The sequence below is a fragment of the Physeter macrocephalus genome, chromosome 17 (genome assembly GCF_002837175.3).
Source record: "Physeter macrocephalus isolate SW-GA chromosome 17, ASM283717v5, whole genome shotgun sequence".
Lineage (NCBI taxonomy): Eukaryota > Metazoa > Chordata > Mammalia > Artiodactyla > Physeteridae > Physeter > Physeter macrocephalus.
The window spans coordinates 27913436-27930402 of NC_041230.1; the positions used below are offsets into that span (position 1 = coordinate 27913436).

The window sequence follows — 16967 nt, forward strand, 5'->3', positions numbered from 1 at the left end:
CGTCCGGAGCCTGTGCTCCGCGACGGGAGAGACCACAACAGTGAGAGGCCCGCGTACCGCAAAAAAAAAAAAAAAAAAAAAAAAAAAGTAGGTGTTATTACAACAATCCAGGGGAGAGACACAGAGTGCTTTGAACAGGGTGACTGCCAGGGAGGAGGTGAGAAGTGGCTGGATTCTGAATATATTGTAAAAGTGGAGCCAAGAGGATTTGCTGGTGACTGGATGTGGGGTGTGAGAAAAAGGAAAGAATCCCAGTGCCCACAGGCTTTTATCCTGAGTAACCGGAAGGGTGGAGCTGCCTGCAGCTGAGCAGGAGGCCCTGTGGAGAAAGGAGGAGTGTTTGGGGGGAGGGGCCGGGAGGGGCCGGGAAGGAGCGGCCATGAGGGAGGACGAGGCCAGGAGCCATGAGGAGGATATTTTTTAAAAAGATGTGAGGGATGACATGCGGTTGCTGCCAAGGCTGGGCCGCTGGTGACCTGGACCAGAGCAGTCTGGTGTCTGGTTGGGGTGAAACCCTGACTGACGTGGTAGAGGAAAGCCTGGGGGGAGAGGAAGGGGGGAGTGTACGTAGTTATCCTGTAACTGGGAGCAGCCATGGGCCGTGGGGGAAGGAGATGAGGAGTCTCAGGGAGGGTGACACATCCCGGGACATGACTCGCCTGGGACAACCCTCCTCCAGCCCATAGGTCCTTCCAGTGAGATGACCACCTCTCCCCCAGCCCACCCCCCAGCCACCCGAGGGTAAGAGGTCCTGGGGCTGGTGCATTCAGAAAAGGCTTGGTAACTGTGCCTGCAGGAAGTCCGGTTCCTGTCCCCACGGAGACTCCATGGAGGAGACTCGAGCCTTCGCTCACGCATGTGCCAAACTCCACGAAGGAAATGGGGTGAGTGGGCCCTACGCTCCTCCCAGTAGATGTGTCCACTGGAGTCAGGTGCTCGTTACAACCTCCAAGCTCCAGCCACCCGTTGCTCCACCTACAAGACTTTACGCAGCTCCCACATGAGTCTGCTCCTTCTTTACTTCCCCATGAGGTAAGATGTATAAGCCTCTAACTGCTGCGCTGCATGTTAACTGTCATCTTACAGGTATGCAACATGCTGGGCAGCACAGGTGAAAAAGAGTTGAGTATTTCAGATGAGGTAACATTTGGGTTGGGCTTTGCAGGAATAAGAGGAGTTTGTCAGGCAGATTAGGTGTTTTACATGCAAGTATGTGGACCAGGGTGGCTGGGAAAGGAGAAGGTAGGTAGAGCCCAATTATGAGGGGACTTGCATGTCTTAGTAGGGAACCTAGCAAAGATCCCTTTGAGGGCTTGCATGACCAGAGTGGGGTCCTAGCACTCCCACACTGAGGGTCAATGTGCCATGAGGAGAGTCCAGTGTCTTACCTGAAGAATCCCCAGATGCCCAGGCGGTACCGAATGGTCACCACCACCAAGTTTTCATGGGCAGAGAGGGCCAGCCCATCATAGGTTGACGCCCCGCCCAACATCAGACCTCCTCCGTGGATCCACACCATCACCTGGATAGGGAGGAAGCAACCATACAGGGCATAGGAAGCAGAGCTGGGAAAGACCTCAAGAGGCTGTCTGGTTTGGTCATCGACCCGTTCTCCCAGCTGTGGCCCCGGCCACCACCCCACTCCGCGCACCCTGGCTGCCCCTGCCTGTCTCCCCTGCCTCAGGGCCACCTCCTGCCGGTACTCTTCATGCTGAGAACATCATCATGGGAACAGCCAAGGCTAAGAGCGTCATCTTCTCCCCCACACTCCCACCGTCCTCACTCCTGGACCCCTCACGCGGCTCAGCACACTCCGCATGCAACAGCCCTTGGTTAGAAGCTTATTTCAGCTTCACCTTAGTTACCTTTGGTGTGGTGAAATAAACTTCTCACGTGAATGATGTCCATGTCAAGAAGCACACGCCCCGGGTGGTACCTCTTCTTAATATGCCTTTCCGCTGCCTCCTCTGCTCCCCAAATCTCACCCATCCTCCAAAGCCCAGCCTAAAAGCCACCTCCTCTAAGAAGTCTTCAATCATCTGATGAATATGATCTGAAAACCTACTCGGTGCCAGGGACTGTGGTAAGAATTGAGGATGAGAGTGGACATGACAATTCATAATGCATGGCCCTGAATTTAAAGAGTTCACATAGCAAGAAAGTGAGAATGGTTAAAATAATAGTATAATGATTTTGTTAATAAAAAAATCAAAGAACTCATACATGAACTATGTGTCAAGTACTGCTCTAAGCATTTAAAAATAAACCATCCACGAGATAGGGACTACTATTGTCCCATTTCACAGACAGGAAAATGGAGGCACTTAACCACCCTGAGGTCACGCAGCTAATAGGCGGTGGAGGCAGGACTTGAACCCAGGCAGTCTGGCTCCAGAGTCCACATGTTGAGCTGCCCAGCACACGGCAGCCAATGGCCACGGTGCAGTAGGCTGGCTGTGGGGGCAGGAGGAATTTCTGCCCTTCAACTCTAACTAATGCATCAGCAAGACTTGCCTCGTGTGCTGTGTCAGACACTGACATAAATCTTGATATTCATCATTGAACACTTGTGTGTGATTATCCCTGATTTGAGGAAACAGAGCCAGGTCTCCCAGCTAGTAAAAGGCGGAACCAGGATTTACACCCAGACCCTGCGGTTCCAGAGCCTGTGTCCATAGTAGAGGTCCTCCAGTTTCAGGTTCCTGGAGCCCCTGCTCCTCCTACATCTCTGATCCTGCCTACCTCCAGGCAGAGGGACTGAGTGTGCAGTCATCTCTGAGTCCAGGCTGAGCCAAGGGCTGGCCAGCAGTGATGTGCTGAAGAAGCTAGTCCAACTCTGTGCAACCCAGATGCTAAGATCCTCGAAGGCAGGGGCTGTGTGGTCATGGTTTTATGTTCCTCCTTTCTCTTAACCCCCAATTCTAGCTATGCATGGGGGTGCTGAGTATGGACTAGGGGAATGAATGAATGCATGCATGAATGAATGAACAACTGTCCCCACCTCTTTGAGCCCAGCATGTGCAGGGCCACCTTCTAGTCACAGGTTCACAGATGCCCTCCTCCACATCCGGGCACCATGCCAGGGGTGTTCCTGGGAGATGGCTGGGTGCTCACACCCCTCCTGTCTCTACCCCACTGACCCCTCCTTTCCCAGCAGACCAGCCCCACCCTCCAGCCTGAGTCTGGAAGGCTGCCCTATCTCTGGGCTTCCATTTATTCTGGAAATGCTAACTCACTGGGTCATCAGCTTGTGCCAAAGACAATTAGGAAGTAAAATTATCTACAATAAAATCTTGATAGTTGGCAAAGGCAAAGGAAAGTGCTTCTCTGTTGCTCCAGGCTCTGCACCCTCCACCTGTGACACTGAGACACTGAAAGTTTGTCAGAGAAGGTCTTTGTGTGCTGAGGAAAGGCCACACACAGGCTCCACTTGCTAGTGTGTGTGTGTCAAAGAGCGTGACTTGAAGATCAGGAGACCCATGCTCTAGTCCTGCCAACCCTACTCTGTGACCTCGCCTTCCCCTCACTGGGTTTCAGTTTCTCTATCTGTAACAGGAGGGTTGGGTTGTTGGCTTATCATCAAGATTCCTTCCACCTCTAACTTTATTGGAAATTATGTCTTAGCCACCCTGGGTATCAGATTCCTAATCTAACAATGAAGAGTAATCCTTCTTGTCCATCTATTAGCATGAGAGACCTTAGAAAAATTAAAATGTGCGTTACAGATGTACAGCGAACTCCCCCAGAGGCCCTATGTCTGTCACTATGGGAAACTGAGGTGTGGAAAACCTGTGTTCCCTGATGTCAGGTTTGGCTGTGGTGGTAAAGAAAGCCCTGGGTCCCCTGGGGAATAGCCTGGGGACCCTGGAACAGCCTTGGTCCAAGACGCCCCAACCCAGCACTGCCTTCATCCCCTTCCAGTCTACACCAGCCTTGACCATTTGTTCCCACTGCTTACCAGCAGCCTGCTTCTCTTCCTCAAGTCAGCAGGAGTGTAAATATTTAGGTAAAGACAGTCTTCGGAAAACTTGAGATTAATGTTCTCCTTTCTTTTGGTAAAGAGCTCTGAGATCACTTGCCCCGCCACTGGGTCTTGGGAGCACCTGGGAGGGGCAAGGAGAGAGAAGAACTCCTGATGTTTAATCAGAGCTGACCAAGGAGATGTCTCCTGTGGTCAGGCCAGGTCTTGGACCGGGAGAATTAAGCCTGTAAATAGAGTTGTTCTTACCAGATTCCAGACACTGGAATGCGTAGGAGGCTACCTGGGGGATCACGATGGAGGGACCTGGGGCTCACCAAGGTCTCCCGGGAGAGTGAATAGTGCGAAGGCCTGGCACCTTCCCCTTCCAGGAGCCTTCAGGATGCCTTGTGTCAAGAAGAGGATGCTGCTTATATGCCTGGGAATGGATAGTTTCCTGCATGTCCTGGTCGCGGCTGGCTCTCTGCTGGGCTCTGCATAGTGAGTGCGGGGTGACCACGTTCCTCTACCAGGTAAACCAGGTGTTCCAGTCCATGGGATACTTCCAAAAACCATGAGAAGTCACTCTATTGATAGACATTTAAGGCATGCAACAGGTCAAGGACAAAATATTTGTGGTGCAACATTAGGAGAACTTTATTCTAGTCCTGCCTCAGCCACTTATGTGCTGGGTGACCTTGGGTGAATTCCTTTTCGGCTCTGGGCCCCAGTTTGCCATGTCTAAGTGAGGGGAGTGATTTCTATAAGGGTATTGCAGCACTGACATGCTAAGATTCTATCATCAACCCATCTGGTCAAGTGTTATTTGTTGCCCAAATAATGGATCTTAAAGATCCAACAGAGATAATTGGTAATATTTAATCTTCAGATCAGCTCCATGATATAGGTTCTACTATTATCCCCATTTTACATTTGAGAAAACTGAGGCACAGAGAGGTTACAGAACCTGCCCAAGGTCACACAGCCAGGAAGAACCATACTATGTAGTGCTTATGTTTCTGAGGACATTATAAGCAACACTTCCAGATTTCCAGAAAGCAGGCATGACTGCCCCCAGTATGTCAATGAGGTAACTGAGGCACTGAGGTGTTTGGATGAAACAGCTGTCAAGTGGCAGAGTCAGAGCTGCAAAGACAGCCTCTTGATTTCCATCGTGGGGGAACTTTCCCCAGATCACCAAGGCAAGGGGCATATTATTCATAAAAGAAGAAATTCAAAACTTAAAAAAGGGAAAGAGAGTTCAACATCACTAGTATTCAGATAAATGCAGAATAAATTTTAAAATTATATAAATAATTATGATGATAGTAATTATTATTATTTTGCCTATCCAATAGTCAAAACAATTTTTTAGTAATCCCAAGCATTGGCAAGGGTCTGGTGAATGAAAGTTTTCATATATTAATGGAAGGAGTGTAGTTAGAACATTTCTGGAAGGAAATTTAACAACAGGTGATACTCTTTTCCTGAGAAATGTCATTTCTTGGAACTTATCCCAAAATACTGTGAATGTGCATAAAGGTTTGGCTACATGATGTTCATCACGGTGTTAATTATATTATCAGAAACATCAAGAACAACTTAACAATCCCAAATAAGAGATTGGGTAAATAAATTATTATTCAATACCCAGTGTAATATAATGTCAGGCTGTGATATTTAATGACATATAACGATGTTCATGATACATTTATAAATGAGCAAAGCAGGCATTCAAAGTATCTGTATCCTGTGATATAATAAGAAATATATTTTTGGTCTTCTTCTCATTTCTGGCAAAGAGCTCTTAAAACCCTTAGAATTTCCTAAGTGATGAGAGTGATAAATGTGTCTTTTGTTGTGTTAATGAGGTGATTCTGGACCTTACCGAAGGATGGGAGCTGATTATCAAGAGAACCACATGTGATTCCAGGTTCGGAACGTTCAGATTCACCCCCTGACCTCTGGGGAAGGGAAAGGGGCTGGAGGTTAAATCAATCACCAATGGTCAATGCTTTCATCAATCCTGCCCATGTACCGAAGCCCAAAAGGCTAGAGTTAAGAGAGCCTCTAGGTTGGTGAACCAGAACTCTTCCAAGTGCCAACGTGCTGGGACCAAAACTCCACAGGACAGAAGCTCCTTTGTGCCTCACATTATGTATCTCTTCATCTGGCTGGTGATTCATATCCTTTAATATTCTTCATCATAAACCAGTAATCTAGTGAGTAAACTAGCATCCTGAGTTTTATGAGTTGCTTTAGCAAATTAATGGAAGCCAAGGAGGGGGTCATGGGAACCTGTGACTTATAGCCATTTGATCAGAAGCATAGGTAACAACTTGGACTTGAGATATCATCTGAAACAGAGGGCAGTATTGTGGGACTGAGCCTTTAACCCATATAATATGATGCTATCTCCAGGTGGTTAGTGTCAGAATTGAGTTGAATTGTAGGACACCCAGCTGGTGTCAGAGAATTGCATGCTGGTGTGGAAAAAAGAAAATAAACATTGGAATTGTGTGCAGAATCTTATGTGGTTACATTTTAAGGGATAAAATATGCAATAGGTAAGAGACTACAAAAACAGAATCTAAAATATGAACGGCAGTTCTCTCTAGGTGGTAGAAGTATATATAATTTTCATTTTCTTACCTTTATTTCCTCACTTTTCTGTAATAAGTATGTATTACACTTGCAATCAGGAAATAAAAACAGTGAATATTATAAAGAAAAGAAAGAAGGGAGAGAGGGAGGGAGGAAGGGGGGATGGCAAGAGCAGAGGAGAGAAAAGAAAGAAAAGGAGAGGAGAGGAGAGTCGAGAAGAGGAAAGGAAAGGACAAGAAAAGAAAAGAAAAGAAAAAAGCAGGAAGAGGCGGGACCCTGGAAATTCCCAGAAATGCCTTGCTGAGATGAAAAAGGTCTGAATCCATGCATGTAGATATCCCAGGTGTCCTGGGGGATGGCTTCAACATCTTTGCCCAACATAGCCAGACTGACCAGGATACACCAACCAGTGCTCTGCTCCTTACTAGGTAACAGTCAAACCTGGGAGTTAGGAACTTGACTGGTCAACACCCCAAAGACTCCCCACCTACACATCTGGCCCACCTCACTCCCCAAATACAGCAAAGTTCAAGACAGGAGAATAAATAGAATCATTACTTCTGATGCCCCTCACCTGTTCAACTCTTTATTTTATTCCAAAGCACTTATCCTACTCTAACATATTACATAATCTATTGCTTTGCATATTGTTCAGTGTGTCTCTCCCTGCTAGAATGCAAGCTGCATGAGGGTGGGATCTTTGTTCTGTTCACTAATGGATCCCAGGAAACTAGAACACGCCTGACACACAGGAGGTGCTCCATAAATATTCGTTGAATAAATGGTTCTAGAATGCCGTAAGAGTTCTGAAATGTTTGTAAGGATCTACAATATCTTGAGGATTCCAGAACACAGTATGAGCCAATCAGAGGATTGCCTTGGCTCCTTCCTGCGTCCTTTGAGGCTAATATCCCCACTGAAAGATGCCAGAGTCACACCTTGACTTACATGGGAGGGTAAGAGGTAGTATTCTTCATGAAGATCCATGGTTCTGCAGGCTGCGGCGGTGCAAACCTCAAGGATCCAAGAGGGGGCTTGGCAAAAGGGACGCCCAGGAAAACGGCCACAGGCTGTGCAAAACCTTCTAAGTTGACATATTTCCCCAGGACTCTGCCCTGCGCGGTGTCCACAACAGGCAGTGAGGGTGGTTGCCCTGCTGGACATTGAGAGGAAATGAGGACATGTCAGTGGTGAAGGTCTGAACTGGATTCTGGGTGAATTTTGTTACTTTTGCCACGTGATCTTGAATGTCCCCCCTACTCTCTAAGCCTCAGTTTCTTCTTATGTAAGAGAGAATGAAGCTAACTGTCCTTCCCGACTCACAGCGCTATCTGAAGGAGCGAATTGGAATTGGAGGTAGAAGAGCACCAAATAAGACATAAATGCAAAAAGAAGAGCCACTGGGAATGAAGAAGGCATTCGGTTTCCACACTTAGGAGCATCTAGAAGCAATCACTGGACGCTGGTGCCGAGCTGCACGCTGGATGAGAGGATGAACAAGAGCAGGCTGCTCTTCTCAGAAATCTGACCTTATGTGGAGGATGAGCCACATACATACCTGACCCTACTGCTGGGAAGAAAGTGGTCCGTGTCCTGAGAGAGGTACCAAGTAAGGTGCCATAGGAGACAGAAGAGGGAGCGAGGCCTTCTGACTGGTGGCTTCATGGAGGCAGTGACCTTGGAGCTGGGACTTGCAGTAGTGGGAGGAGTGACAAGGGGAGGTGGAAGAGGGTGCTTAAAGGTATAAACAGAGATGAGATTGTGCAGAGGTGAGGCTCTGCGACAGCAAAGTGCAAGACCTGCTTGAGGAAGAGCGATTGGTCCATTTGGGTCAGGAAGAGTAATGGGGGAGGAACCTAATCCTGGATGAGACGGTTCACGTCTGGGAGGGTCTCAAACGCCAGGCCAGTGATTCGGGCTTTATTAAGTGGGTAAATGAGAAGCAGTGAACCATCCTGGAGTAAAAGAGAGTGAAACAATCAGCTTGAAGAGGTCCCTTCTGCTGGCTCTGAGCACGGTCATCCAGAGGGAGCGAGACTGGGGCTCAGATTCCATCTGTCCCCTTCTCATGGAGCAGACAGTTCTTTCTCACTGAGCTGAAATGCATCTCCCTGCAGCTGCCACATCAGTCCTGGTCCTACCTGCTCTGGGACGTCCTGCACCTTCATGTGAAAGGCAGCCTTAGTGACCCATGTTCGTACCCATCCCTCAAGTCTTCTCTTGTCCGTCCTCAACAGCTTCAGTTTGTTTAAGCATCCTAACAGGAAACAATTTCCAGCCTCTCATCCTCCCAATTGTTCCTCTTTAGATATAGACAGAAGGTCAACCTCTCTCTCAAAGTATGTGGCCAGAACAGAAAATAACCCAGATTTGGTCTTACAGACAAATCCGATGATAACCTTCAAGAGATATGAAGTGGGGCTTCCCTGGTGACGCAGTGGTTGAGAATCCGCCTGCCAATGCAGGGGACATGGGTTCGAGCCCTGGTCTGGGAAGATCCCACATGCCGCGGAGCAACTGGGCCCGTGAGCCACAGCTACTGAGCCTGCACGTCTGGAGCCTGTGCTCCGCAACGAGAGGCCGCGACAGTGAGAGGCCCGCGCACCGCGATGAAGAGTGGCCCCTGCTTACCACAACTAGAGAAAGCCCTCGCACAGAAACGAAGACCCAACACAGCGAAAATAAATAAATAAATAAATTTATTTTTAAAAAAAGAGACAGAGATGAAGTGGACAGGTGTCCAAATGGCAAGGGTGAAAAAGTGGGTGATTGGCTGAGAGGTATAGGCAATCCTGGTAACGGCAGCAGTTACCACTTGTGTTATATGTAATGTTTGTATATTGAGCACTTACTATGTGCCACATGGGCATTCCAGTTCCTTTAAACTAATCTTCACAAAAGCCTTGCTAGGTAGGTAATATGTCCATTTTACAGATGAGGTAACTGAGGAAATGGAGGCAGCCAGTATGGACTTTCTAAAGGTAGAACTGGCATGGCTCTGCCAGAGGCCAGCAGTAAGGGAATAATCTGCCCCTAATTTGGTTCTTACTCTGCTCTTACCCTCAGTTCGAGGCCTCTCACAGTATCATAGCACCAGGAGGAAGATAAAACCCAGTGGAGCCTGGGCTGTCAGTGCACTGACAGCCAGAGCACTGGCTCTGGACTCAGGAGATATAGAATTCAGAGCGTGATTTTCCGGTTGACCTTGGGCATGTACATTTCCCTCTCTGAGTCTCAGTTTCTCCATCTATAAAATGGCACAGATGCATTCTGAGGTCCCTTGCTGCACCCTTGTATTAACCAGGTCTTTTATGTTCTGTATTCTGATGCCTTGACATCTGGGGCCTTGCTGATTCTGGAGGGACTGCCCCTCCCAGAGTTCGCCAATCCCTAATGATAGGAATGAACTTCCCCTTCAAGCATGCCAGAGCCTGTACCCCAACTACCTTCTTTATCAGGCCCTCCACATCTGCCACTGTCATCCTGCCCTAATCACTCCAGGCCAAGTACCTGACAACTGTGGGAACTCCCTAAGCCCCAGAGCCCATTGCAATCGGCTGCCAATCCCAAACCTGCTTATTCTGCTTCACCTCTACCTTCCCCCCAGCAACCAAGATAAAGGTTCTTGCGCCCAATTCCTCCTTCCTTCCTCTGCCTCCTGATGCACCCGGTGCCTCACCTTGTAGCCCACCATGGTGGTGTCACGCCCCCTCCTCTGTGATTAACAAACTATCTTTTCAGTGGCAGTTGGCTCCTGATCCGTGGCCTTACCACACCTCAGATTGTCTATTAATACACTATACCTTAAAACAACCCCTTTATTTATGAATTCCTTTTTCTTTCTTTCTCCATTCCAGGCACTCTTTAGAAACAACAACCCATTTCAAACTTACAACAGCCCAGTGAGGTAGATACAGTTGTCACCCCCATTTTAGAAATGCAAAACTGAGGCGCAGAAAAGGGACATCCCTTGCCGAAGAACACACAGATACTAAGTGCTGAGCTGGATGCGAACCCACACACTCTGACTCCAGAGTGGATATCAATATTCTGCTAACCCACTTTTGGCCGTATCTGGACTAATAATCAAGGGGTTGCCTTGATACATGGAGCTTGCCAAAGTCCTCAACTGCCAGGGGCGAGGTTAGCTGGTTGCCCTCCTGCACGTGGCATAGCCCGGTTATCCTCCTCTCTGTCTCCTGTCGCTGGGGATGGCTGGGCAGAGACTCAGAGTCCTGACAGCACGTGCTACTGCAGAACCCGGCCGGCCTGTCACTCCTTTGCCCTGTATGCCTCTCCTCTACCTTGTCCCCCATGAAGATTTCCAAAGATGCCCCCACTATTTGCATTTCAGAAGGACTCACCCCAAGCGATGCAAGTGGCGAGGGAGGTCAGGAACAGAAGGAGAAGCCACATCGTGGAAGGACAGCAACTTCTGGGCCTGCAGGTCTCTGTGCCCACAGAGGGCCTTATGAGTCCACCCCCCGGTTCCTGCCCCCCTCCAGCTCCCACCCTCAGCTCTGCCCCCACCACCCAATAGCCTGATGAAGAGACAACAGAAAAGCTCTCCCCCTTCCCAAAGATGCAATGGGCGGCTGTTGGCGCCTCCAAGCCCCGCCCTCCCAGAGTTTACCCTCTTTTATCAAAAGAGTCTGGATTAAACTCTCTGATTACAGATAGCCACCTACTCATTCAACAACTTGTTTCATAAGTGTTTTTCCCTTCCTGGACTCTAACCTTAATGTGCTGTGAGCTACCAAGGCAGACACAAGCTGACAGAGGCCTTTAGACAAGGGGAGGCTTTGGCCTGGGGTTCTCAGAACAACTTGAAAACTTTCAGAGTGACTCCTAGCTCCACAGCTGCCCAGCTGGAGAACTTAGGGCAAATCTCTTAGCTTCCCTGAGCTTCTATTTCATAGAGTTCCATGCTTTCCACTTTGGAAGCATCTTAAATTTCATCCCATTTCCCTTTTGATGCCTGGATTAACTTTTCAATATTCCTGCCAATTAACTCAGCCTCCTGATGCACACCTCCAGGGTCAGGGAATTCATTACCTCTCCACGCAGGGATCTTTGGACAGAATGTTCTTATAGTAAAGGAACTCCATCTCTTCATAATCTCTGGCTCTAACCATCCATCCTTCCATTTATTCATTATTCCCTTTATTTATTCATTCTTCAAACATTTATCAAATGCCTGCCTCTGTGCTAGGTAGTACGGATACAAAGATAAATTTAAGACATGTTCTAGTGCCCAGAGGAGCTCACCATGTAATAGATAAGATAGATGGGGGAAGGGGTGGCTTGCTATGCAATGTGAAAGCACCAAAATAGAGGGATACAAAGTGCTCTGGGTATACCTGGAAGAGTGTCATTTACCTGATGGGGATGCAAGGAAGATGCTCAAAGCCTGTTTCATTGAATCATTAAGTGTCCAATAAAAGAGAATTCTCCAAATACACTGTGATACTGATACTTAGCTGGCTAAGACAATACTACACATTCACTCAAACTAGAGATGTATACCTCTACATATGGACAAGGGAATACAGTCATGATCCATTGTGAAGGAAAATAAAACAGGTTATAAAATAGTTATGGCTGCTTCAGGACACAGTTCAGCAGTTCGTCAAAAGTTAAACTTAGAAAAAATAAAAAAATTAAACTTAGAATTACCATATTTCATAGCAATTTCACTCCTAGGTATATACCCAAGCTAATTGAAAATATGTCCACACAAAAACTTGTACTCAAATAGCAGCATTCTTCAAAAAAGTCGAAAGTGGAAACAACCAAAATGTCCATCAACTGATGAATGGACAAAGAGATATGATCTAACCACACAATGGAATATTATTCAGACATAAAAAGAAATGAAGTACGGATACTTGCTACAATGTGGAGGAACCTTAAAAACAGTATGCTAATGGAAAAAGCCAGACACAAAAGGCCAGATATTGTATGATTCTATTTATGAGATGTTCACAATAAGCAAATCCATAGAGACAGAACGTAGATTAGAGGTTTCCATGGGCTGGGGACGAGGGGAATAAGGAATGACTCCTAATGGGTATAAGGTTTCTTTTAGGTGTGATGAAAATTTTCTGAGATTGGATACTGGTGATGGTTAAACAACTTTGTGAATATACTAATATCACTAAACTGTACACTTTAAAAAGGTGAATGTTATGGTATGTGTATTGTATTTCAAAAAAATAAATATTTTAAAAATCCCATCATGTATAATATCCCATGTTAAAAAACAAAGTTCTACTTCGTAAATTTGAAGATCTAATTGGCTTTTCAAATGATTCATGAACCAAGCGGCATCCCATCTAGCAAGCAGAAAAGAAAAATTTTTTAAGGCAGAGAGGAAGTAGGACAAGGAAGTCATAAACAAACAAAAATGATGATTTCAGGCAGGATTACCTTCTTTGAGGGGATAAGAGGGTCTATTAGGCATACTACCTCACTGGTGCTGACCAGGAAATTCCAGACTGACTAGTTAAGATTACATTCCTGGGGAAGGTTGAAACTACAATTGAGTTAGGTACTAAATCTTCATTTGGTGACGAGGGCTTAGCACAAGTGACTGCATTTGGGGTTTGTTGTTTCTTTTTTTTTTTTTAACATTTCCCCTCTTTTGATCAAATTCTTGGCTTAACTGAGAGATGTGATCAAAATCTAAGGCATCAGCACCACTCTCAGCTACCGGCCACAACTTTTGTGGATCCTTTGTGTGGTATCCATAGCTCATCAGGTTTATGTCTAATACCCGTGACGGTCACAGGTCATGGCTTCAGGTTCATAATACTTAAGTGGTTATTCTCTTTCCTTCCTTTCTTTTTGTTTTTTTTTTAAACATCTTTATTGCAGTATAATTGCTTTACAATGGTGTGTTAGTTTCTGCTTTATAACAAAGTGAATCAGTTATACATATATATATGTTCCCATATCTCTTCCCTCTTGTGTCTCCCTCCCTCCCACCCTCCCTATCCCACCCCTCTAGGTGGTCACAAACCACCGAGCTGACCTCCCTGTGCTATGTGGCTGCTTCCCACTAGCTATCCACCCTACGTTTGGTAGTGAATATATGTCCATGCCACTCTCTCACTTCGTCACAGCTTACCCTTCCCCCTCCCCACATCCTCCAGTCCATGCTCTAGTAGGTCTGTGTCTTTATCTTAGTGAGATCATTTGCATGGTCGTTAGCAGCTGGGAACATGTATTTAAAACCTTTGAGAGAATACAATGCACCACAGAAATGATTATGATTGTAATTAGCAGGATAATTCTCAATGTTTGGAGTGCACTCTAGAGCCATGGTCCCTAAGACCCAAACCAATCAAAATCAAATAAGTCCAAGAAAGACTCATTGAAGAAGTCACTTTTTTAAGCCAAGTGGCTTACTCAGTGATCTTACATAACTGTTCTTATGTAACTAAGTTACTTGCGCAGAAATGTTAATCCAAGTGTAGCAAGTGGTGTTGGCCAAAGCACAGAGACCTCCTTGCTCAGCTAAAAGATAATCAAGGGCTATCCTATTATCAAAAACAACTTTGGCCAGAGCCTCAGAATTTTTCTGAGCTATTGCTTTAGTGGCAGATTCCATAATACTTTCAAGAGTTAAGAAGAGGTTCCTGATCACAGCCTCATTTACATTTACTCCTAACCAGGGAAGTAGAGCCTTCCTTCAAAGGAAGCGAATCTTGAAAATTGAATGCCTCCTGGTAATTCCCATTTAAATTTTTGGCTCAGGATTGGAAAGGTGACAGCCATGGAGGCCAGTGAAAGGGTCTGTAGACCACACAGGCAGTTTTATTCTGGTTACCCTTTCCTCATGTACTTTTCTTTGCATAGAGCCTGGACACAAGGTTTCTCAAGTTTGGGGCTGTTAACCAGAGATAAGGAAATGGACCAGGGTGACCCTGGCATCACGGACAGATAAGAGGTTTTTAAATGACAAATCCAGCAGTCTGAAAACTTACCCACTTTAGCAGTGGTCTTGGAGATATGGATAATGGCATCATCTTTCTAGGCCAATGCCAGAGTAAAGGAAAGAAAGAGAGGGAAAAAAAGGTTTCATATTTAGTTAAAGTATGAAGTCCCGATCCGACATCTTTGGTGGAAGAAGTCTACCTTGATGTCAGCTGCTTCTCTCCAGTCAATTTGATTTGGTGGTCTCCAGCATTTGTACAGGACCGGATGACAGGCGGAGACTTTTTCAGCTGTGAGATATATATCTAAGGTTCAAGTTCCTGAAGTTTGGCTGCCGTCTGGGTAGTAGGAGGAAGACCTGGATCCTTCCAAGGAGATCCAAGGGCAGTCTTTGTTCTTAGTGATTCTAAATAAGAAGGGTGGGAGATAATTGGAAACATTAGTTTGGAGATTTGTAGCCAGATCTTTGAGGAAACTAGAAGAATTCAAGATCCAGTCCAATTAACAGGTATATAGCAAAACCTCAAAGGCAATTATCAGGATTATGCAAAAATAATTTTTCTCTCTACAACCATCCACATTTCTTATTTTCCAAGGATAATCACAGTAAAACTTAATTTGTTTCTATTAAATTTGGCTTATTTACATAAGTGCAGCAAGAACAGTTGACCATATACATTCTTTTTGAGACTGCTTCATTGGCACTTTTCATAAGGAATCTCAGACTGAACTCTTAAAAAGCCTCTAAGGCCAAGAAGCCAAGCCAAGAACTCACCATCAGTTTTTACCTGCAATACCTATAGTTTGGGTAAATTCCTCTCTTCTTGAGGTTACTGGGTCTGCCAGGAAGTTACCTGACCTGCCTTACTCACCTGGTAAGGTTGCTGGGAACCCTGTAAGCAAGGTACCAGGCTGATTTTTTCAAGCAGTTCCTTAAAGTTGTTTGGTCAATTTGAGCTTTTATACCTCACTCTCTTTTTTTTTAAGGGAGCTGGGAATTTTTTTTTTAATTTTTTATTTATTTTCGTTTATTATTTATTTTGGTTGCACTGGCTCTTAGTTGTGGCAGGTGGGCTCCTTAGTTGCAGCCCACGGGCTCCTTAATTGCAGCTCGCTGGCTCAGCTGCAGCACACGTGCTCCTTAGTTGCAGCTTGAGGGCTCCTTAGTTGCAGCACGTGTGCTCCTTAGTTGTGGCCAGCAGGCTCCTAGTGTGGCATGCAAACTCTTAGTTGCAGCATGCATGTGGGATCTAGTTCCCTGACCAGGGATCGAACCCAGGTCCCCTGCATTGGAAGGTGGATTCTTAACCACTGTGCCACCAGGGAAGTCCCTACATCTCTTTTAAATATGACATTCTAGTCAAAACTTTGGTAATATGTGACTTCCCTGGTGGTCCAGTGGGTAAGACTCCACGCTCTCAAGGCAGAGGGCCCAGGTTCGATCCCTGATTGGGGAACTAGATCCTGCATGCATGCCTCAACTAAGAGTCCACATGCTGCAACTAAGAAGCCTGCATGCCTCAACTAAGACCTGGAGCAGTCAAAATAAATAAGTAAATTAATTAATAAAAAAACTTTGATAATCTATCCAATGTTATTGTGTTCTGTTACAAGGAGAACAGACTCTTATTGAACTTACTGAAACAGCAAACTATACTGGCATGAAAAGAATACTCAAGAGTTTCTGAAATTTGAAGGGATTGGGTAGGGAGAAAAAGTAAAGGTTTCGTCTTTGTTCACAAAGGTATAACTGATTTAACTTGTCAATAGCTTCAAGAGAAAGAAAACAGGTTTCCTTAAATCTGGAAAAACAAAACATAAGAGAACCAGCAACGTTTCAAACAAAAAGTCATCACCAAAAATTATAATGATCTTTATCAGTTCATTTAGTCCTATGTAATTAATTATTGTTGATCTCGATCTTTTGTTAGCAATTTTATGAATCTAGTTTTCCCTTAGAGTTCTGAAAATTCTTACCCAGTTTTGTGGTATTACCTGAAAGTTAACAGGAATCTGTATTCTAGAGTACCTGTCAGAATCCTTTCTATGAATTTCTCTGAAGATGAAACACTTTTGTAGGAACGCTTTTGCAAAAGCATCAGAGTAAAACAATAACTATATGTAAATAACAAAAGACTTAAAATAGACATGGTTAAAGATCTGATTAGAGTTCATTACAATGCAATTGATATGGAAATTTGGTTATTTCTGTGACACACACAACATTTTAAGATAATAACTGGAATTACAAATGATAACATACTAGGACATCTCAGATTTTAGGAATTTCATGCAATTTCTGGAACACTTATAATACATACCAACATAAATGCAACATTAAAAAGTTTAGTATTACTTCTTTTCTGACAATGCTTCCCATGTAACTTAATATATTAAATACACCTAATTAGTTTAACATCTTTCTTTTTTTTTTTTTTTTTTTTGTGGTACGCGGGCCTCTCACTGT

At 45.3% G+C, this 16967-nt stretch overlaps 1 protein-coding gene across 1 annotated transcript in view; it reads right to left on the bottom strand.

Moving 5' to 3' along the window:
* The window catches only part of LOC112065195 (liver carboxylesterase 1-like), a 37686-nt gene extending 26708 nt beyond the window's left edge, over nt 1–10978 (bottom strand). The window contains exons 1-4 of the mRNA XM_055078910.1: nt 10927–10978; nt 7511–7718; nt 3959–4103; nt 1389–1522 (exon numbers count right to left, since the gene is read on the bottom strand). Coding sequence (XP_054934885.1) covers nt 1389–1522; nt 3959–4103; nt 7511–7718; nt 10927–10978 — 539 coding nt within the window. The remainder of the gene's footprint in view (nt 1–1388; nt 1523–3958; nt 4104–7510; nt 7719–10926) is intronic.
* Nucleotides 10979–16967: the final 5989 nt, after the last annotated feature.